This window comes from Dromaius novaehollandiae, chromosome 14 (assembly GCF_036370855.1).
Source record: "Dromaius novaehollandiae isolate bDroNov1 chromosome 14, bDroNov1.hap1, whole genome shotgun sequence".
In the NCBI taxonomy this organism is placed as follows: domain Eukaryota; kingdom Metazoa; phylum Chordata; class Aves; order Casuariiformes; family Dromaiidae; genus Dromaius; species Dromaius novaehollandiae.
The window spans coordinates 9066665-9088970 of record NC_088111.1 but is presented as its reverse complement, the minus strand read 5'-3'; the positions used below and the strand labels follow the sequence as shown (position 1 = coordinate 9088970).

General features: G+C 45.8%; 2 protein-coding genes across 4 annotated transcripts; one reads left to right on the top strand and one right to left on the bottom strand.

Annotated features, from left to right (window-relative positions):
- Positions 1-4646: 4646 nt before the first annotated feature.
- ZP2 (zona pellucida glycoprotein 2) lies at positions 4647-15552 on the bottom strand. Of its 3 annotated transcripts, none has more exons than XM_064520275.1 (19): positions 15492-15552; positions 10387-13759; positions 10230-10306; positions 9989-10072; positions 9803-9897; positions 9052-9207; positions 8650-8694; positions 8240-8404; positions 7687-7783; positions 7430-7611; positions 6900-7029; positions 6539-6720; positions 6367-6458; positions 6154-6278; positions 5668-5857; positions 5260-5395; positions 5081-5177; positions 4913-4996; positions 4647-4829 (listed from the first exon to the last, which is right to left on the bottom strand). In XM_064520275.1, exons 2-19 carry the CDS (start codon positions 10431-10433, stop codon positions 4684-4686), a joined length of 2130 nt encoding a protein of 709 aa, XP_064376345.1. In that variant the 5' UTR covers positions 10434-13759; positions 15492-15552; the 3' UTR covers positions 4647-4683. The 3 variants fall into 3 exon arrangements, with proteins under 3 accessions (XP_064376345.1, XP_064376344.1, XP_064376346.1); XM_064520274.1 differs by lacking the exon at positions 15492-15552 and having other exon boundaries at positions 10387-13105; positions 13622-15473; XM_064520276.1 differs by lacking the exon at positions 15492-15552 and having other exon boundaries at positions 10387-10998; positions 13622-15473.
- Positions 15553-16182: 630 nt separating this feature from the next.
- On the top strand, positions 16183-21690 carry ANKS4B (ankyrin repeat and sterile alpha motif domain containing 4B). The gene is made up of 2 exons (XM_026116217.2): positions 16183-16402; positions 20059-21690. The coding sequence occupies exons 1-2, from the start codon at positions 16239-16241 to the stop codon at positions 21134-21136; spliced, it is 1242 nt and encodes a 413-aa protein (XP_025972002.2). The 5' UTR covers positions 16183-16238; the 3' UTR covers positions 21137-21690.
- Positions 21691-22306: the final 616 nt, after the last annotated feature.

Here is a 22306-nt window from a genome sequence, read left to right as displayed (position 1 = left end):
CATCTTAGGGAATATCTGCTTAACTTTGGATGCAACTGCTGTCAATATCTCAGCTTAAATGCCAGCAGATACTGCATTTAAACACAAGGCAAGAGTTCATCTCCAGGCTGTGACCAAGACCATGAACTCCATACCCAACATAAGCACTTCATACTGCAGTCAAGTATGCAGTCACTGGGACTCAAGACAAGCATAATAGGCTTTATTCAGCAAGCCACCTTAGGTAATCGCTTCACCTCTCATCCCTGTTCTCATTTGATAACGGATGGGGAGGGATGTGGATTGCTCAGATTTCAAATGCATAGTTTCAACATACTTTTACTGATTCCACAGCCATGGTTAAGAACAGCCCAAGTCCTAATGATCATGGTCCCAATACTCCATACTCTTTGTAGGAGGAATTTACATTGATTTTGGAAAATGTAACCTGAAATTCTATTTTACATATTAATAAACCAACAATGCTTGCTTTAGTTGGTATATTGTGAGCACACTTAGTGCTTATTAGTGAAGTAGGGGCTTCAGCACATGCAACCCTAGTCCTACCTCCCAACGCACTACAGGCTTGACTGTTGGGAGTAGTATAGCATGGGCACACAAAACTTCAGCTGAAGTCACTGCACTTCTGATGATCGCTTTCCCTTACAAAAAAGGGAGACAACATATAGTCTACAGTTACCACATCCATAGAGCAATAAAGCTCCTTCATCCATTTTCATTTTGTCTGCCACTGACAACATGCTTTGTTTATTCTATATACCTTTATGACTGAAACTGCCTCATCTTAAATAGACTCTTACCTTTACAGATATCACTGTCGTTGTCCTAGTGAAAGCAAACAACTCTGCCATGACATTTTGAAAACCATGTGCTGACCTTTAAACAAACAAAAAAATTTCACTGTATTTCTTGCCACAGTGAAGTTGCATGCTACTGCCTTTCCTGCCAAGTCACTTTTCTGAAAAGTTTTTATGCCTCATTTATGAGGCAGCAAAACTGAAGATCCACAAAATGCTTGTGTAACTTTCCAGTATCCAACAGTTCTTGGGCAATGAGGACATACAGCTGGGCCCCACTAATCCCAGCACTTTGGGACACTACCACTGTTTTGTTCAGTGCAGAATGGTGATTGTTAATACAAGTTTATATTCTTCACATACCTCTGCAGAAGTAGGAGTTTCCTTTAAAAAGGAAAATTCATTATTTTGGTATAAAACAAAAGAAACTATGCCATAGAGGTGTAGGCAGTAACCACAGAAACCGATACTGGTGACACCAGCAGGGGTAGGAAAAGGAGCAGCAAGTTAACATTTGGTTTAAACAGAGCTGTCCAGATTACCAAGTCCTAGAACAGTAGAGATCAACTGTAACATATCACAGAACACAGCATTTGACCTGTGGGTTACCTATTGAAAATAGTGCGGTACTACAGCCTCCAAAAGACCGTGAGTTAATGCAGAAGCTACATTAATAGTCTCCATTCTCCCTGCCTGCAGGCTAAGTACCCTGTTAATCCTTACCTGGCTACCCAAAATCCTATGTTATTGACTTTACCTTCATTACACTGTGATTTCCCTCAAACTCCGTTCATTTCAATTTGGACAAAATTGCCTTAGAGGAAGGGCAGCATTACAATGAGGCAATACCTGTCATTCAACCTTGTTTTATGTGAAGAATATTATGATGCAAATAACACTGGAAGGGGACACTGGCACCCTTTACAGCTCTCTCCTAGCACAGTGGTACACAAAATTAATAGCTTATTCCAATTTTTGTACAGGCTAGGAACAGCTGCCTGTAACTAAAACCCTATTAGAAAGCCAGAGATGTCTCATTCCTAGGTACTGCCCAATTCTCTATCATCTAAGAGAAAAAGAGAGAAGAGATACAATGGGTAGCTCCTCTTCCAAATGCCAGTACAGCTCTATTACACCCCAGCAAGCATGTTACAACAGACAAGAGTTGGCTTAGTCTGCTACTTACATTCCTCTTATTCAAGAAACACCCCCTTTCTCCCCCCCTCAGCTTTCAAAGACCCCAAAATAATACTCCCCCGTGGCTGCCTATTGACCCGTCCTGGCACTGCTGCCCACCACACCATTACCACTGGCAGCAGGCAGAGTTCTTCTCACTTTGCGGCAGTTTTCCTAGCAGGCTTTCAAGAAAAGAACCTGCTGCATTCACAACAGGCAAGATCCAGCTTTACTGTGATTAGTCCAAGGCCTTGCCTAAGTATTGGAATCACATAAGCAAGGGGGAAGAGTTTTACAGCAACATTTTTTAATTAAAACAAATGCTGGGGTGTCACTAGCAGAGGCTTAAAACAAAGCCCAGTTAAGACCTGGCTGCAGCACAGACAGCTCACACTTACAAAAGGAGCAGCTAGAGGAGCTGCACTTATTGCAGACAGTGATGCAACAGTGATTTTTTTTTTAATTTTTTATTTTTTTTAAAAAAACAGTTGAATGGAACCACATTTGTTAAGAAAAGTACTTGGTAAGCATTCCAAAGAAAAAAAAAAGCTGCAAAACCCCACAGAAATGTGAAATGGCAATGAAAGACTTCAAAACAAGAGATTCACAAGATTCAGAGTTACACTTACCTGAGCAAAACCTTTGCAGTCATATTTGTAGGCATCTATCCCATCAGAAAGAGATAAAGCAGACTAGCAGCCTTCACTTTAAGAAGGAGATGCATGAGAAAATACACACTAGAAATACAAATACTGCAGGAAATAGGAAAAATGCTGCACTATACTAATCCATGGATTAGTAGAGAGTCACAGGAAAGTAAAGGCAACAAATCTCAAATGGATCCAGTAAGACAGTAAACAAGTACAGGCTATTTTTAAAAAAAAATCCATAGTCAACTTCAAGCACTTACTACTGCAAGATGACAGAGAGGCTAAGAGTAGTAGAATCCAGAGAGAATTTGTTAGTGAGTAACAAATCCTATTAAGATACAGCTTTGTTTTTATACCATTGTTTGAGCATTAGATAATCCCCAAATGATCACTATGGCAATACACTATGGTTTAGCACACTAAAAAGCATTGGACAAGCACTCAAGAAGCCCAAGTTCTGCCAAGCTTAAAACATGTTTGTTTACTTATCAGCAATCCTGGATGTGCTGACAGGCTCCATGTCTCAGTTTTGGTTTCCTTAAAGCCATCAGCAATTGTACTATCTTTCTCTATAGAGGAGCTTTAAGGATTTAGACAAACAGAACAAGATAACACTGACTGTTCTCACTCCCTTTAGCTGGGCTGGTTGCAAAGAAAGCATTCTATATTGATCTGGGTAACAGATAAATAGAATCAAATCAATATTTATGACTGCAGAATTAAAAGATCTGTTCTTATGAGGAAGAGATTTTCTATTTAACAGGTGTGCTTGATTTCATTAGCTATTGCTGGAATCTCCCAAACAAGCCACTGCTTAGTCTACACAGACTAGAACAAGCAGATAAAGCATCAAGAAAATCTTTTAAGATACTTTACTAACAGTATCTCTCTGAAAATGAGAATCAGAGCTTCAGAGTTGGCCAAACAAGCTACTGCTAACAGCAATAAGACAGAAGGTAGCCATCAGCTGGCACATCTGCAGCATGATATGCATCTCTCTCAAAAGCTGCATCTGCCTCTGTCTGATCAAGGCACCTGCTGGTTAGTGAGACCAACAGAAATCCTGAAGAGCACCTGAAGAGCTTCCCCCCCCAGCCTATCAGCCTGGGTGTGGCACTGTACCCACTCTTCCCAAGCTATTTGTGGGCCTACACTGCAGATGGGATCAGTGAAGTGATTTTCAGAGCATGAGCACGTGTGTAAAAAGCTCCTCTTTCATCCAAATCATTTCAAAGATCTATTTTACAGAACAGCCTTCCAAAAAGCTCCAACATAGATGATGGGGCACTAAACTCTACTGAACAAGCAAGACATGGGAAGAAGGGCAGAACTTACACCAGCTGTGCCACATGGCAGCAACATCTGAACCAAGAGAAGAGAGCTCATAATATAGCTGTTCTCAGCTTTTCATTCTTCTTCCATTTCAGCATCTTTTAGTCCATATTCAATTTACCATTCTGTAATCTGACTACATGATAGGATCTTCAGGTACTTACCACTATTATATTGGAACCACCACACTCTTCTGACAAGCATTTGCTAAAGCATTTTCTAAGATATTAAAGTGTTTAGCTAAGGTTTTAAGTTGTGAAGTAGGGCATTAACATCAAACGCCTGCTGATACAGGTTAGTCTGCTTTGAGACACCCTCTGTCCAGTGAAATTTCTCTCTTACATAGCTTTGAAAGTTTATCTGAATCTTTAGAGAAGATGGAGATGTTTTGAGTCCTCAGTGAAAAATCAGAGCGCATGACCTGCCTGGTTGCCTGATAGTTTTGCCTGTTTTCCTGTCTGAAAAACAGAAAACAGATCTGCTCATGAAGTAGCACAAGAACTATTAAAAGCCTGAGCCCTGAGTAAAACTTAAGTGCCTCAGTTTTAGTTTAACTAGGGCCAGCTGAGACACCAAGATGAGTGCCATTATTCATAGGACATAGCATCTGTTTCTGTCCAGTTCAGTTCTTTGAACACCATAGAGCCACAACCAAGTCTAGAACTTTATATCATCCAAAGTAGTTCCACAGTCACCTTTACAATCCAAGTTTATTTGTAAAAAATACACTAACATACCACATTTACCATAGATGCCCTTCTCTTTAGGCATTTCAGAAAAGCTAGGAATAGCAGTATTGCGGCCATCAGAGAGAGAATACTAACGACAGTCACAGTCACATTGGCCCATGCTTCCTTGCTGAAGAGTACACTCCCTGTGAAGCAAGCAGAAAGGCAGTTTAACAAAAGGGGCTCCTCGCTGAACCTAAGCGACATGCATCAGGGACACACTTAGTACCTTGGTTTGCAGACCATCCTTCTGGCACAAGGAGAACAGGGCCCCGTAAGCTCACCACAGAGTTCATGCCTGACTGACCACTCTCTGCAACAGTAAAGTTCAAGAGGTGAGTCCCTCAGGGCAGACAGGGCTGCGCTGTTTCTGCACTAGTGCCTGCTCAGGCATTACCTCGCTTGCTTCTAGATGGCTTGGGACATCTTGTCAAGCATAGAGGGGAGTCTGGCTGAAAGCGGTTGCAGATCAGGACACTGCAATGAAAGTACACCTAGAACAGAACAAGTCACATGCATTTAGACACAATACCTACTCATACTTACTGCTCTAAGTAGAAGGAGAATATCACTTACTAGACCAGGGAGGGCTTTATCGCCAGACATAAAGGCAAAGGTCTTCACTTCCAGCCTCTGGCGATAGTTAGCATAACTGACACCATGTCCCACAGGATGAAACACAGTCCTGTAGCTGTCCAGATCATACTCACACCTACCAAAGGGTGAGAGGAAGCAAGTCAGAAGGGGCTGGGTGGAGGTCAGTTTTTCAGAAGCAGGGTAGAGCTCAAGGCAGAGAGCCTGCTATCCTCCTGCAAGTTCCAGTACACCAGGGCAGCATCACTGAGGTAACCAAGGCGGCCACCTCTAGTAAAATACCCCTGTACCTGGGGCTCTGCTCCCAAAGGGTGGTGGGAAAACCAGGGATAGCCTCCCACCTGCTGCCAACAGCAGGTTTCATTCACACCCATCTAGCAGGATACTCACCCATCCACAACAATATTCCACTGGGGAAGTGAGCTTGGTTCTTGTGATGCTGTTGCCCAACAGTCATCCAACACCAGCTGAAGGCTGGGATCATTGCGGTTCAGAACTTGGACTTCCAAGAAGATGGGCTGCCGCAGGTACCTAACTATTGGGTACTGGTCATCATGGTACGGATGTCTGTATGAGTCATCTGCAAGGGCCAAAGCCACATTAGGCAGGCCAGCATTCAACAAGGGAGTCCTTGAAGAGCCCTAGACCAGAGTTCCTTCAGGCCAGTCAGCTCACCCCCTGCAGTTCATCCCAGAAAGCTATGCAATATCACTGGTTTAAGACCTCTACCTCAAATGCATTAGAGGAAGCACATCAGTCCCACTGAAACATCAAACCCTCATCAAATGCCCCTTGCACCAAGACAATGTGTTACATATGAACTCTCCCTTTCACCGCAAGCTCCTATTGCTTCCCAGCCACCCAAGCCAGCCTTACCTGGATAGCTTAGAAGAACTAAGGAGAGAGGACCTTGATTCATTGAAGAAGCCAAAGGAGGGAGACTGTCTACCTTTATAGTCAGGGAGGCATCACCATTGCTGAAGGAGCACAGTACTGTTAGCCTAGAACAAGAAAGGAGCAGGTAGGCCTCACATTCAGTACACAATACACACAGGACTAGATATCATCTAGGGAAAGTTCCAGACGCACCTTAGTTCACTGTCCCTTGAGATCTTGCGCAGTGGAAGGTCTGCCCACAGTGCCCTCACCTCATTCTCATAGATGATCCTCTCCCCATCAAACTGAGGGGAAGGTGAACAGCATTAGGAAGGGCATCCCCAGTCCATAGCACCCTCCCCATCAACCTTTGCTAAATACTTACCCAATACCTGGTCCCACATCCACTCAGTGGAACATGAAACCAAACCCTGTCATTCAAAGATGACTTAAAGGCTGGCTTGCATGCAGGATCTCTGAGCCTAAGTGTATCCAAGTTTAATGGAGGTCTGGTACTGTCAGCAAGGACTTCAAAATCCATGTACCCATCCTGAGTGCATACAGCAGCTGGAACAGAGGTTTACATGAGATGTCACACCCACGTGCCCCAGACTGAGTAAGCCAAGAGCTATTACACTCTGGCTAGATAGTCCACTGATATCTTAGAAAGGCTAACTCAAGAACAAGCTATACTGAAGTACTTCTATCTGTAGTTAAGACAGCTAACAGGCAAGTTAACTACTTACCTATCGGTGTGCGCTGGTCACAAGGGCACTCTGGATGCATCACCATTGCCACAGTCTCCTCATTGAAGTGGAAAGCCAGTTTCAGAGAAGACATGTAGGCCTGAGGTCCTGAGCAACTCTCCCTGTGGAGCTGAAAGGCGAGAGTTACTCTCCTGGAGCATCAGGATGAGACCTCTGCTGCACATGTGCTAGAGGCCACAGGGTAAGACAGCTCCTCACACAACTAGTTTGCTAACTTGCATGGCTCTAGACAAGTACCAGCAGACTTCAAGAAACACTTACCTCCAGTTGTTTATACTGGGACATCATGAGACTCAGGTTACCTTTAAGTGATACCTATGTGCTAGAGTCAGGTCATGTCCTACAGCTTACATTAATCTTGATCACAAGTGGCTTTGGCATCCACAGTATACATGGTTGCCTTGACAGAGTTTGATCAAGTTCAAAGCTACTGTGCTCTAGCTCCCAGTAAGCACCAGGGAGTTGACCATACCAAGAAAGCTACCTATGATGTGAGAATATGAACTCACCCTGGATTTCAGGACTCCCCTGCTAACATGCAGCTTGACCCCTTTCTTTGTGTCCAGAGCAATCCCATTTTCCTGGAGCTGGTTGATGGGAATGGTCCTATCCTCTACACCCACAGCCACAAGAGTCCCTGGGAAGGCTGGGATGGCAACAGTCATGTGTGTTGCATTACAGACTGCTGGACCTGCAACAACATCTTTGTTATATCTTACACCACTATCTTCAGAGGTGAAACAGGCCAGACTCCTCCATGCATTACCTGGGGCACAAAGCATTCTCGACTCCACTGTCAGTCTCCGTTCAGGAGGTCCATACATGAGCTTGAGTGCCACAGTATAGAGTACCTGGTCATTTTGCTGCAGAAATAGGTAGAGTCCCATTAGGGGGCTACTCAGCTCAAGATCCATCACAGGAGCAACGCCATAGAGCTATATGCTATAAGTCTGGGTAGCGCTATTGAAGTTTGCAACAGCAATTTCCTCCCATCTCAATACCCTTTCAAAAGGGGTCTGCTCATGAGACTGCAGGTCAGGTCTTCACAGAAGAGATTACAGCCAGACTTTCCAATCTAGCAGAGTCTATCAGCTGCACTACTGAGGTGCATACTGATCATTCCCCATTTCATAGGGCTGGGTTGTCCATTGAGAACTGTACAAGGCAATACAGCTTTGCATGCACCAGCTAAGTAAGGCACTGCATCAGCTTGATACCAGTTCTGGCCATAGCCTGCAAGTGCTTTCCACAGGCCTATAGCATAGGCTAGGTAGTGTCTGGACTCTGAAAAAGCAGCACCATCCTCCACATGCCCCTACCTTGTAAGGGACAACTCCAGTTGCACTGAAAGCCACCTGGAAAACCAAGTTGTGTCCATCAACAAGAAAACTATAGCCTTGCTGCATGGCTTGTCCAAGACTCAGCTGGTGCATCTTCATTCCATCATCAATTGACAGAGTCCAGGTCATTGGAGTAACTGGAACCTGCAGAGGAGGAGATGCTGCCTTAGGAAGGCACAGCAAGGCATTACACAGTTCTTCACTCTGCAGGGCTGCCACCTGACAGCTTTTACATTCAAACTCCCTGTAAGGATAACAGGGAACTAGGATTCCCAACAAGATGGGAACATCCTAGAAGAGGGAACTGCTCCAGCCTGGAGATGTTAGGCCCAGTTTAGGTCCCTAACCCAGACACTCCCACCTCCTTTAGAAAGGCTTGAGGCACCTACCACATGTTCATCACTGAAGCCTGGAATGAGCCTTGGGAAAGTAACCTGAGACACAGAGCACAAGGGTTAGAGCACAGGAACAGACAGCAATCAGTTTCACCTTTAGCAGAAATTTCTGCTTTAACTTTCCAAAATAGTACTGCTGTCAGCAGAAAGGGAGACAGCAGCATCCCAGTTCTCCCTGCAACAGGGCTGGAGCCAGACCATGTGCATCATTGAAGAGCTAGTCTGCAGATGGTCATTAAAGAGCTAAGGGTCATGCCAAGATGGAGTTGCAGCCAACAGACCTCCCTGAAGCTGGCTGGAGATTTTTTCCCCAGCTTTCTGGGGATCTTAATCACAGTTCATCATGGCTTCCAAGCCCATTAGCATCATCTACAGCACTCCCATTCCTCTACTTACTGCCATGAAGTCTTTTGTACAGTTTGTTGCACCAGTAAAGAAAGGAGGGATGATTTCATCTTCATGAACAATGCTGCAGTGAGCACTGTAGGTTATATTCTTCTCCCCTGTTGTGTCATTCACAGTCAGCTTCAGTCTCAGCTGGTGCTGGCCGTGCTGTAGGCAACAGAAGATACTAATCAGAAAGAGGCAGAACTTGTTCTCATGCAGCAATGAGAGTCTTCAAGATTCTGCTCTGAGCTTCAGAGCAGAGTTAGTTGTTCACACTAGAGGCAAGGACAAGATTAGCAGTCATTTAAGAAGAAAAGCAAGCCCTTATGGAAGAGGATGGGTTCCCCAGGAAAGCACAGAGCCACAAAATAGGCCAAAAAATAGAAAGTACAAGAGACTTCAGGATTTGCAGGAAAATCATTAAGGACTGCCTGACCAATGGGCTGTAAGGCCAGAGAGCTGGCTGTTGTTCACTTGTTTCTTGATAAAAAGGCCCAAACTAGAAATAAGAGCACTTTTTTAAAAAAGCTTAGAAGCAGCTGATGCCAGTAAAGTCTCTGCTTCCAAGAGCATAGTTTGGATTAGCCTCCCAGTTATTGCTTTCATTCAATAACTGAATTGATAGCTAGTACTAGTTGTTACTTTTGCATACCTATGCACACTGATAAATCAAAACAGGGCTATGAGACTTTGACCTGTTCCATCTCCCTACAAGATATCATTAGACTCCAAAACATAACAGAGCAGTTCTTGACTTTACCTCCAGGCTAGTGCAGTTCACAAACAGGACACTGAGCAAGAGCCTCTCATAGTCCACCAGGTAGTCACAGGACACCATTTCCTCACCACTTGCATCTACAGTGAGAGGGAGCCATTAGCCCTGCAGGCAGGCACCTGCCTTCAGGCTACAGCCAAAGGACTCAGTCAGGCCAGCAGCAATACGTACCTACTACAGACCCTTGCCAGGAGTAGTTGCCCAGCTCTCTGGAAAACTCAACCTCCACCCTATCCCTGTGGCAAGTCACACTCTCTGCAGAGGGAAGGACACAGTCAGCTTTGCCATCGCACCCCCTGCCCAGCCCACCAGGCAGCCACCCCCTTCCCATGCCCACACAGAGGGGGGCACAGCCCCAAGGGCACCTAAAGCCCTCACCCAAACCACTGGCAGCCCCCAAACACCTCATTACCAAAGAGGTCCTGATCCCCCAAGCCACCAATGCAAGGGGCCAAGGGCAGCAAAAAGCCAAACAGCAGCAGCAGCAACCTGCAAGCAGAAGAGAACCAAATGAGCAAGCAGAGAGGGAAGGACCCAGCCCCCCAGCCCAAACAGCAACCCCTACTCACCACATCCTTGAGGTGCCCAAGCACTGCTGCTCCAATACCAGCCACATCTTGCCACTGCCACCACCAAGCTCACTCTGAGCTGCCCTGGGAGGGATTATGTAGTCCCCGGCCAGGCCCCACACAGGTGCAGCCCTTCTGCTGCCGAGGGGGCAGAGGGTTTGCACCTGCCTCTCGTTAAGGTGCAGTCCCTGGGCGGTGAAGAGGAGGTTTGTAGGAGACCTTCAGGTGCTGTTAAGTCTTTGGCGTTGATTGTTGATTTGAATTTTAAGGCTTCTTTTTGTCTCTGACAGTGTTCTCCCTTTATTCCCTTGCCAGATGTTGCATAGCAAAACACAGACATTTAGGCACTTAGTTTTTAAAAAAGAAGTTTCTGTACCACCGAGTTATTCTGATGATTTAGAACGATTCCATTGTTGGGTTTGTATGCAATTGAGAATAGTTCCTTTCCCTGTATTGGCAAATCTGCACTGTTGCTATAGTTTTAATTAGGAGGGAAACATGACTGGCAGATTACGGAGGAAGAGAACAAAGTCCTAGGTCAGGTCTCCAGACTGGCAGCTCTCTGGAGGCAGAGGCCAGCATTGCTAACACCCAAAGCTGTGGGGAAGAGGCCTGGCAAAAAAGAAACTCAGATTTATGCTGTTTTTCAGCTTCCCCGATGTCTTTGGATTCAGCCAGACTTGTAAAAAAAGCAAAGATGCATATTTTTAAGAGTAAGTGAATTCTTGAGATGTGAGAAAGTGAAAAGATAGAACTTAGGAACAGAAGAAAATAAATATTACAGACGGTAATTTAGGAATGGGATGTTAAATTGGGCTTCAGGGAATAACAAATTTTGCTCGCATGTATTCATCTGTCTTTCTTTTTGCAGTTAGAGACATATGCCTAGAGCAGACTTTAGGAGCCCCCAGCCCAAGTGACAATAGCCTCATTTCCCTTAGAGACTTGCAGTTTTGAGAAAGAGCTGGTCTGTCAGGTGCCAAAGTGCTGGGAACTTGGATGGGACAAGAGCATGGGTGGAGGCAGGTAGCTGGCAGTGTGTGTGACTGTCATCAGCACGCTCTGTAGCAAAATAATATAATTTTCCTGGAGGCAGAACACATGATTAGTGTGATTAGATTATTTTTAAAATTAATGTTATTTAGAAGCATCTCTTTAACACTCATCCCTGCAGGAAAATGGCAAATACAGAGTTAAAGCTATTATGCAAGTGGGGCTGTCAAGCGTGCATGATACCAACAGGCAGGCACTGGTCGGGATCCACAACTACACCAGAGGAAATGGCACCTGATGTGAGTAGCATGAAAAGAAACAGGACTTGCTTTTGCCATCAGTAGGACTAGTATGTGGCTACTCTTTGGTGAAAAATTAATTTTCCAGAGACTTCTGAATTGGAAGTCACAAAACATACACCAAGAAGCTTTGCTTTTTTTTTTTTCTTACAGTCAGACTAATCGTTTTCAAAAGCAATGATTACATGGAAGCCTAATGAAACCAGCTCTGAAGCCACACACTAGTGTAATGTATTATGCATCTATTCTTATTGGGATGGGTTTAATTAACACAGTCAGGAAAAAAAAGGGCTTCGAGTGCATGCCCTTGAAGAACTGCACAAATGAAGTGCTTTCAGGCAGGATCAAATCCGACGTAAAGTCAAAATGTATTCGGTTTCCCTGCCCCGACTCGCAGCTGCATTAAGCTGTGGAAAGGCCCAGGGAGCTGCGCACGGTGCTTCAGAGCCCGGCTGCCCCGGGCTGGTCCGGCTGGCGAAGCTGCCGCTGAAAGCTGTCCCACGTCGAGCCCGAGCGGTGCCGCCAGCCGGGGGGGTCTGCGGAGGCCGGAGCAGAGGTAACGCCTGGTCTCTTAGCAGCAGGACAGACCGTCCTTACCGGCCAGGGTTCACGAAGGGTTTTGTCCGCTCTCAAATGCCTTGTAGCAGGTTGTGGCTTGTGTTAGGCAGAAGATAATGTTGGACCAGACAGCGTTCAGCAGGTAGAGCAACGCCGTCGCCACGGTCACCACCACTGGCTTTCCCCTGCGGCACCTGTCAGCAGCTCTTCATACCAGTCAGTCAGCACCTGGGCTTGCAGGATGTAGGTCATCAAAGTGCACTGAGATAACTGGTTGTTGCTACATTTAACATGTCTGAATTCAGAGCGTGCGACTGAAACTACAGAGGAAGCCCAGCTATCCTTCTTCTCAAAAAATACTGACCCTGGAGAGCACGGATCATGCCAGCACACACGGACTTTCCCCTGGGCCTCGGCTGTCCTCTCGTGTCCTCGCACCGGCAGTAGGACAGCATTTCAGAGAGCAACGAGAGCAGGGCTCGCTTTCCTTTCCATGGGACGATCGGTAGCGCTGCTGAAATTATTGCAGAAAAGAGGCCAGAAGGAGACCTCAGCCCAAACGCCAGGTCGCACCTTCTGCTCTTGGGCGCTCCCAGCAAGAACGCTTATGCCAAGTGCCGCAGGGACACGACCAAGAGTGTCGCCGCTTCCCGCGCCACGAACGACCCCGGGCGGCTTCCGCGTGCCGGGCAGGGCGTGGGGCCGCCCCGCACCCCCGGACCCGCACCCGGCTGCGCGCGAGCCGAGCTCACCGCGGGACGGGGTCTCAGTCCGCGCTGGCCCGTGCCACCCGGCCTCTCTGCGGACGCGGGGCTGCTCCAGGGTACGTATGGCGACAGTCTCCCGGGGCCCCCCAATAGGCGTTTTGCCTGCATGAGGAGTGAAGAAATAAGCTTTATTGTTTAACTGTTGTCATCATCTCTGAACTGTGTAACCACGATTACCCCGCGCGAGCAGTTTCACTCTTCCCTAGGCCCGTTAGCTCCAGTGGGGTCTCGTTAGACAAGCGGAGGAGACCTCCCTGGCACGGCCACCACCCTGCGCTTGCCCCTTAGAGAAGCTGCAATGCGATGAGATGTTGTGCTAGATAACACCTCATGCAAAACAGACGGCACAACAACATCCCTGCTCTTCTCCCAGGGCAGGCAGTAAGGCCCGGCTCTGAATTAGCTGGAACAACACAACTAATGGTTCGTTATCTGGAACAACATAGCTAATGGTAGCCTTCAAACAAGTCTGAATAAACCCTAAACAGTTTGTTTAACTGATACTGTTATATTTAAGATAGTTCTTAAAAGTCTAGAGAAATAATTATAGACTTAGCAAAATCCAATAACAGATCAAACTGCTAGTTAAATAATTCATTAGCTTACGACAACACGTACCGTCACAGCAGAGTTGCTCCTGAGCCTGGTAGGACGTTTCGATCGGAAGTGAAATGGTTTTGAAGGTCTTTCCAAACCCCTGAAGAAAAGCTTCATTCTCACTACGCGGGGAGTTTCAAAAGTTCACAGTTTTGAGCCCTAGTCTCAAAAGAAAAAGCTCCACTCAGGCTGAGAAATTTAACTCTCTCAGGCTGAGAAACTTAACATCATTTGATGCTGAATCACTCATTGCAAAAATGTTCAGGCTTTTAGGTGGGACAAATACCAGGATTTTAGAAATAGGTGGAGATTTTGTTTGATCCTTTCTTTCTTTTCTTGCAACACTCCTTTTGTGACATACATAATAAGGAAGTTTGCAAAGCCCTGGAGCTTCTCTCCGGTTGAAGTGAGGTTTGCTTTATCTCTAATTAAAACTTGCAACAAAAATTTTCCACTTAATATCAGATAAAGTAACTTTTTCTAAAAATAAACATTTTCACGTGTTACATGATAAAAATTACCCTGAGACCACCGTTTTGTGTGTTCAGCTGATTACCAGAAAAGCTAATGAATGTACTTCTATAGTAGCAAACAGCAATCTTGAAAATTCTCCTTTGTCACGAGCTCCCATTCACAGGGGTGTCTAACAGCTGAAATTTAAACATACAGGAAAAAGTCGTGTTTTCTCTCTCATACCAGGCCCTGGTGGCACGTGCAGTGCCTGCCTCGATGATCCACTCGTGAGAGACGACGAGCTCACGATACCCAGTAGAGGAAATAAAATTCAATGGCATCAAGCAACAACCAATCTAATATATTCCTAACCAAGTGGATGTACCACTTGTTTTCATCCTGCAACGTTTTTTTCTAGCAGCTGTAAATTTAACCCAGTGCTGTGCCAGGTTAAATAAAAAATGGAATAAATAGCCCTGCATTTTTGGTTAGAAAAGTATTGATGGCAACGCAGGGAACTTGCAAAAGGGCTGAAGGTAAAACCGTCTTGTGACGCTGGGCTGGAGGTTGGCCTGGGTGCTGCACGGTCCGTCCCCGCCGTCCTGACGCCGCGGGGTAGCACCCGGGGACGGCTGCCGCTGCGGACTACGCGCAGGAAAACCAGGCTTTAGGTTGCTCCTGTGTAGACTTGTTTATTCGAAGATTAAAACCTGTTACAGGAGCTGACCGACTGTCCTTGTCTTTGCGGAGGAAAATGTAGGTAAAAGCTTGTTCTCGAAGAACTCCTCAATCGCTGTCTGAGGAAATAATGAGGAGAGAAAGCCCACTCGGGGAGGTCTCCCGCGGACTACGCGGACGGCATTATGGGAAGCAAATGAGGCTGCGCTGTCCAGTAATTGCACCAGCTCAGGACAATGACTCCGTTTGCGATTGCTGCTGCCGCTGTAGCAGGGGACGTAATAAGCAGCAAAACCTCACCGCTAATTGCCCAGAGCGCGTTCTCTGAGATACAGGTTAATTCAGCTCGTCGTAGGAAACAGCTTGACAAAAAGCAACATTTAGCTGGCAGCCGTCGTGACTGCGACCAGAAAGCCAGAGAGCCTCCAGCACTTTATTAGGCTGTCCATACTCTCTTACCGATTTCTCCTCAACTACCGTTTTAAAACTACCATTTTACTTAGTTTTCCCTTAGTTATTCTCTTGAATCTCGAAGTCAGAATCATGGTCTAATGCTATAAGCCTTTGCTGGGAGAGGCCGCCCTCAACCGCGCCAGCGATCCCGCGAAACCAGTGGGACCAGCCTGCAACGCGAGGGGCGGGTGCGGAGGGCCTGCTCCAGGGCGGGGCGCCGCGGGGGCAGGGCAGCCCGTGGGCCCGCCGGGTTTCCACGTCTCCAGTCCCCTGCGCTACCCCGCGGCAATCATTCACGTTTCCTCACCTGCATCTACAACACAGATAACAACGCCTGTTGGATGAATTAGTATTTCTCGAGTGTTTTAGGATCGTCTGATGGAAGGGAACTGGAGGTAAAAGGACCGCACGTTAGACTGGTTTTGCCTGCTGGGACTGGTGGACCCGCTGGCCGGTTTTAGCCGAACACCACCCCAGCCCTGCTGTTTTCCACCCACACGTTGATCCGCGTACACAAAACAGCTCCAGGGATGTGGCCAGCTCTGCTGGGCTTTTCTTACAGGCTTCTTTTTAGACGCAGGAAGCCAGTAAGTGACAGGCTGCAAAGGACGTCACTGGGAGAGGTAACTGCTCACACAGTATTTCGTCCTGTCAGAAATCAGGGACACTTCATCACTGAGGGTGCAATCGGGTCTCACTGACATCAGTGGCAAATCTCTCCTTTGAGTCAGTTGTCCCAGAACAGTTAGGCAAAAGCAGCCAAGACACCGAGAAGATGGACGAATCCCCTCCATGTTTGAATAGTCAAGTGCTGCAGTGGACGGGCAAAGCAGAGTCGCCTTTCGGAGAACGAAAGCGGTAAACACCCGGCTGCCTTGCCACTCGTGCAGACTTCCAGACGAGCTGCCTGCTAGGGCGAACTTTGCCTCCTCATCTCCTCCCTGAGGTGACGTCTCCACTTGCAATCACTGATTAACTACCCCTGTAACGGAAGGGCGGCGGTCCAGTCTGGCTGCTGTTCAGAGCTGCTCCGGGAAACTAGAGGATACCGAAAATGTCCACCAGGTATCACAAAGCAGCAGCCGATGGCAATTTGGAGCTCCTGAAAGAAGCCACCAGAAAAGATCTCAACACTTCAGATGAGGACGGGATGACGCCCACCCTCCTGGCAGCCTACCACGGGTACCTGGAAGCTCTGGAAGTCACCTGTCGGAGGGGGTAAGTGAACCAGGCTCCGTTTCTTAGCGCTTGTGGCACAAAGTTATAAATAGCGGTCGTGTTTCTAACGCTGCCGAGATGTCAGACCCAAAAGGCCGAAAATCCTGGTAATTTCTTTCTACGCACTGTCAGAAGCTGTTTCTCTTCAGTCACGCTGGTTTAGGCCGTGAAGCTGCAAACAGCCATGTATATGCAGGTCAGCGCAGCCACACCAACAGCCGTGGGACCCTGTCACGGACATGGGGTCCCCAGGGAGCAGCTGGTAGCAACGGGACGCTGGGACCTTGCCTTAACGGAGGTCAAAGAAAACCTGCTGTTTGTCTTGTGCGAAGGCTGACCTGTGTCCTTTGAGGACAATATACCTTTGAAACTAGCTCTATAGAGAAATGGCTCGTTTGAAACATTTTGAGCAAAAAATCTCTATCATTTGCTTCCAAAGGGCAGTCAATACCTGTGAAGATCTAACGCTTTTCTGAGGCAAGTCACAACTGATAGTTTTGAGATGGTAATACTGAAAATTGTTATTTCCCTGCTCTCTATAATATTAGCAACTACCATCATGCTACAAAGTTCATGATACTCTTTCAGGAGCTCAGGTAGGAGCCTTGCAAACTGAAAAAAGAAAACATAATAAAGGAAGGTTTTCTACAGGTGCATCTGCTAGTAGTAATATTTCTGATTGGAATCATTTAAATATACTGCATGCTTAAAACATATTCTCGAAAAGGTCACTAGCTCCTCATATCATCCTCCGCTCTCTCTCTGCTTTGAAGCCTACCTTTTACGCTGTGGTTCTGCAAAGAGATCTAATGGAAGAGAAGCTTTTCATGTGCAGTACAGTAAAGAAAATATACAGGACAGAAAAAAATACAGTAAAGAAAGTGTTTTTTTCTGGGCTGAGATGAAGATTAAATTGACCTGTATTTTCACTTGTAGTAGCTGAAAGAAGACTGGAGGAACAAGTTGAATAGCTATTTGTATGTATTTCAGTTTCCTTTTCTTAAAAATAGAACTGAAAATATTGACTACAAATAGGATTGTTGTAGGTTTGCTTTATAGCTCACCGAGCTCGGGTGTGGTTGTAATAACACAATAAAAAAGACCTTTGAACTGTATGGTTATTGCTGTATCCCCCAAAGCAGCAAAAAATAGACTGACAGATTTTTTTTTTGTATAATTATGACAGCTCCAAGGAAATATTTAGAGTCAGTATAGGTTTGTCTGTGAACGCATACAAGACAGAACATCTAGCTAAGGAAACAATAACAAGATAATCTTTTTTAGAATATGAGTGAAAAATACATATTCTACCATATATCTTGATAGAAGTCACAGCAGATGACACAAAGATAAGAATTTCTACGTATTTGTTAGTCAGTATATTTCTGACTCTATTTTTCTTGGTATATGACAACTTAGGGATAGTATTGCCCTCAAAATCTTCAGACAGATGCATTCACCTCTATTTTAATCCAAGATTCCTTGACACAATCCATAGACTGAAGCAGTCAGAGATATCACCGTAGTCTTACCCATCCCTGCTTGGCCTCTGGAGAGAAGCTGAATTGTAGAAGATTCTTCCTGTTCTAGAGGCCAGCAGTGTTTTCTTGTGAGAAAGTATTTTAATTATTTTTAACCAATTCTCCCTTTCCTTGAAGCAAAGGTGGTTTCAGGGCATTCCCAACAAAGGCACTCAGATACAGGATGGTTTTTTTTACAGTGGTTGTAGGTTTTAGGACTCTCAAGCCTGCAACACACTCGGCCTCTGGAAAATGTGGCAATATTAACAACAGCCCCCTTTCATCTTCAAACAAGTTGTCTTCCCAGGCATTAGGAGATGTTCTCTCTGCCTGCTGTGCAGGTACATGGCCAGAGGCAAGACCAAGCAGCAGAGAGCAAGCAGCAGATCTACTCACTTTTGTGTGAGCCCCCTTCTTCACACTTGGCAAAGGAGAGAAAAGAGGAGTATGAGAACCCAAAGTAGATGTCAGACCAAAGTCCCAGAGAGTAGGGAATCAGCTCTCTAGCTTGTGAATTGTTTGAGATCCAAAGACTGGAAGGAAAAGAAACCGCAAGTGGCTATGAAGGGACCTGGGGGGATGGATCATCCAGCACTCCCAGGCACTTCTGAGCGAGATGCAGGACGACGCAGCCTGTTTGCTAACGTGGGAGTTAAGGAATCTGGCTTCCAGGGCGTGCTCTACCATGGTCGGGCAGCTCCCTAGGGTAGAGCCAGAACACTGAAATATGTACACGTTTTCCATATGTCTAAGTCAAAAACTTCGATCCTCAGCTGCCACCTCCTCGCAGCAATGCCTGCGACCTTGCAGCCTGGCGCACTCAGACTTGCTGTTGTTTCTCCGTGGAAGCAGCTCTGTGTCTGGATCCACAGGGACCACAGTCTCCCTCTTGCCTCCCGCTGTGGCATTTTAGTCTGAAGGATGTTCTCACATTTACCCCTCCTCAAATATGTCACTGCTTTTCTCCCCGTGATGTGCAAAGCCAGAAATCGATACCTGAAGGAAATTCTGTGACAGGACATGCCATTTCACCCATAATACAACAGTGTGGAAGAAATCCCCCAAGACACTGAAATGTTTAAAACTCCCAAGAGAGGAAATTCTCTTTGTAAATTTGACCTCTGAAGTTATTAAAGATTTTGGGATACTGTGAGTGCCTTGGTCACCGGGCACAGGAGACTCATGTGCTGTTCTGACCCATTGCTGACGTTGATCCTACCAAATATGAGCAAAAAGATTCAAACCAATTCTAATCTGCAGGCAGCAGTTCAGTGTGAAATGAATGCAAGAGTTAAAAAGAAAGTAACGCTTTTCACTGGCTTTAAATTCAATTGAAAAGATGTGGCATTTTATTTTCAAATGAGCTTCTGCTTTCCAAACCCCATGAGCAAAAGCAGCTTAAAGAGAACAAAGAGCTGAAAGAAAACAATAGCTTCCATCTGAGCTTAATCTAATAGCAATGGAGACAAATGGGTTGCCAGGACTTGACTCATAATCATCTACCTGTTACCTATTAAAGAGGTTACTGATGTGGGCATATTAAATACGTGTCACTGTGATCAGTGAAGAATCCTCCTAACGTTGTCCGTGCATGTGACATGCAAAAGGAAAAATTCGCCAATAGCTTTTAAAACACTCTGGCCAAAAGCCATTGAAACAATTTTGCCGTTACCTCCAATGAGCTTAAGTCAAATTCTGAGCCTGCTTTCAGCAAAGTTAGTGGTAGAGCGGTCAGAGCTGCAACCACTCGTCCTTGCCCACGCACGGGGTGGCTGCTGGTTACCGGTCTATCGCAGGAGGCAGGTGGGACCGGCAGCGGCCAGCGAAGCCGTACCTGCAGCACCCCGGCAAGCCCAGGGCTGACACAGAGGGACCACCCCAACACCATTGTAGGGGTCTCGGCCCCAAAGAGCTTGTTTAATTCGGAGAGGGCCACTGATGCCACACTTGCAGCCTGACTCCGTCCTGGGGTAAGTAGGTGCAGCACCAGTGTAGGGAATGGGGCTAAGTCGGGTCATTTTCACTGGGGCTGTACTCCTCATAGCAAAGCTGAGATAACCTTTCAGTAACTGTTCGATCCCAGCGCAGTGTTGTGTTGGATATGTCCCGCTCACTGTATGCTATTTTCCTCCTCAGAGGTGATCCTGACAAATGTGACATCTGGGGAAACACTCCTCTCCACCACGCTGCTTGCAACGGTCACGTCCATTGTGTTTCATTTTTGATCAAGTTTGGTGCCAATATATTTGCTCTGGACAATGACCTCCGCACTCCTCTGGAGGCAGCTGCCAGCAGAGATCGAAATGAATGTGTCAACATCCTAGACAAAGCCGCCACTGAACAGTACATGCTGAATCCAAAGAAAGTCTCCAAACTCAAAGCGCAGGCCCACAGGAATGCAGAGAAACAAATCAAGGAATGTGAGAAGCGCCAAGAGAAACACCAGCATGAAATGAACCAGAATTATATAAAAGAAAAGCTTGGCTCAATAAATTCTTCTAGAGGGACACACTCCAGAGGAAAGGTGTCTAGTCTCTTTGGTTCAAATACAACAAGTTCTTTCTCCAAAAATCTGAAAGATACCTTCAAACTGAAGGCAAAAAAGACATCTGATAATGCAGGAAATCAGGAAACACAAAGCAATGGCCAAGAGGATAGCAAGGATAGAAGAACAACTGTCATGGATTTATTTGATGAAAAAGAGGAGGACGAATTACTGAACGACCTTAGAGAAGTAAACTTTTCTGACAATGACAGTCAGCTCTCTATTTTCAAGCGGCCAGGTCTTGGCAAGATTGTATTTGGAAGAAATTTGGCTGCAGATGTAAATCCAGAAGGCATATCTTCAGGGAAAGAGAGTATAAGCTTCAAAATGTCCAGCGAGCTCTTTCAGCATGAAAATGCTGAGAATGGCAGGGAAGATGATGCTGGGAATGAAGCTAATATTCCTTGGAATGAGGAGGAACTTGTCTGGGATGACGAGGAAGGGGAGAACACCCCCCTGGAGGTATTTCTGGCATCACAAATGTTGGATGAGTTTCTTCCAGTCTTCATGAGGGAAAAAATCGATTTAGATGCCCTGATGCTATGTTCTGATGAAGATCTACAGAGCATTCAGATGGAGCTGGGGCCAAGGAAGAAAGTCCTGAATGCTGTGGATAGAAGGAAACAGGCACTCAAGAACCCTGGAAAAACCACAGATACTCGCTTATAAACAAACATATCTGTTGCTGTACCCTGCAAACCGATTTGTTATCTTTTGCTCTTTCACAATAACATGCAGTTCTTCTCAGATGTCTGCTAAAGCAAAAGGCAAAGAGATTACCAATTCCTTTAGCACAGACAGCAAAGCCAAAATGCTTCTGTCTGGATAGAGGACTGCAGTGCACAGGACATAAATGCAAGCATATGCTGCCAAAAGAAAGAATTTGAAGGTAAAAAAACAAATGAAAAACCCCTCTAGATTTAAAACTCCCTCCCTGAACTGTCTTATGGGCATTGGATGTCTTTTGGTCCAAATAATTTCAAACATTAGCAAAGGCCAGGCACATTGCATTCCTTAACAAAACTCTTTCCTTCTTCAAAGCCACAATGCCAAGAGCATTCCCGCAGCTAGGGAGCTTTGGCTTTTCTCTGTTGGTTCCTGTTAGATCGCCCTTCCTGCTCTTAGCAAGGCTTGAGAAATGGAATCCAGGTCTTGATTTTGGCTGTCGTCTATTGACTCTAATAGCCTCTGAATGAACGTAAATAAAACTAATTTACAACGACTTTCATGTTCTCGTCAGTCAAGTTTCTTGCTACTGTATTGATATTCATTTTTAAAATGTATCAAATACCTGTGATGTTTGGTGCGAGTTGTATATTTTCTCTTGTCTCATTAGACCGCAGAGTAATAGTAAGTTGCCAGCGATCATCACATCCTAAATGGAATCAAGACCGTAATTCCTTTAATGACAACATTTTCAAGATTTTTGATCCTTTTCTGGCTTCAGCATGCTTCCTATGGGACACATTTGTCACATGAAGTCCCAGAAACTGGGCACCTAGAGTTTTCTGTTGCCCATTGCCTGTCTCGACCTGAACACTGCACGTAACGAGGTGTGTGTACGCCAGCTCATGCAAAGAGAAAGAAAACTACGTTGAGCTTCCAGGGAAGCTTCTGTTGGTTACAGCCCACCCAGAGGTGCTCACAGCCGGGCTCCCTTCAGCTGCCCGGGCCTGTTCCCGGGGCGGGGAGCCAGGACCGTCTGATACAAATTAATCACTCACACTGAGCCACATGAATCTAACGGTGTTTTTGTAGCAGCCATGCTCTAAGAGCTCAGATTTTAGAGGCACAATTACTTATTAACAGGACTTAAATCTTCAAAGGCTTTAAGTATTT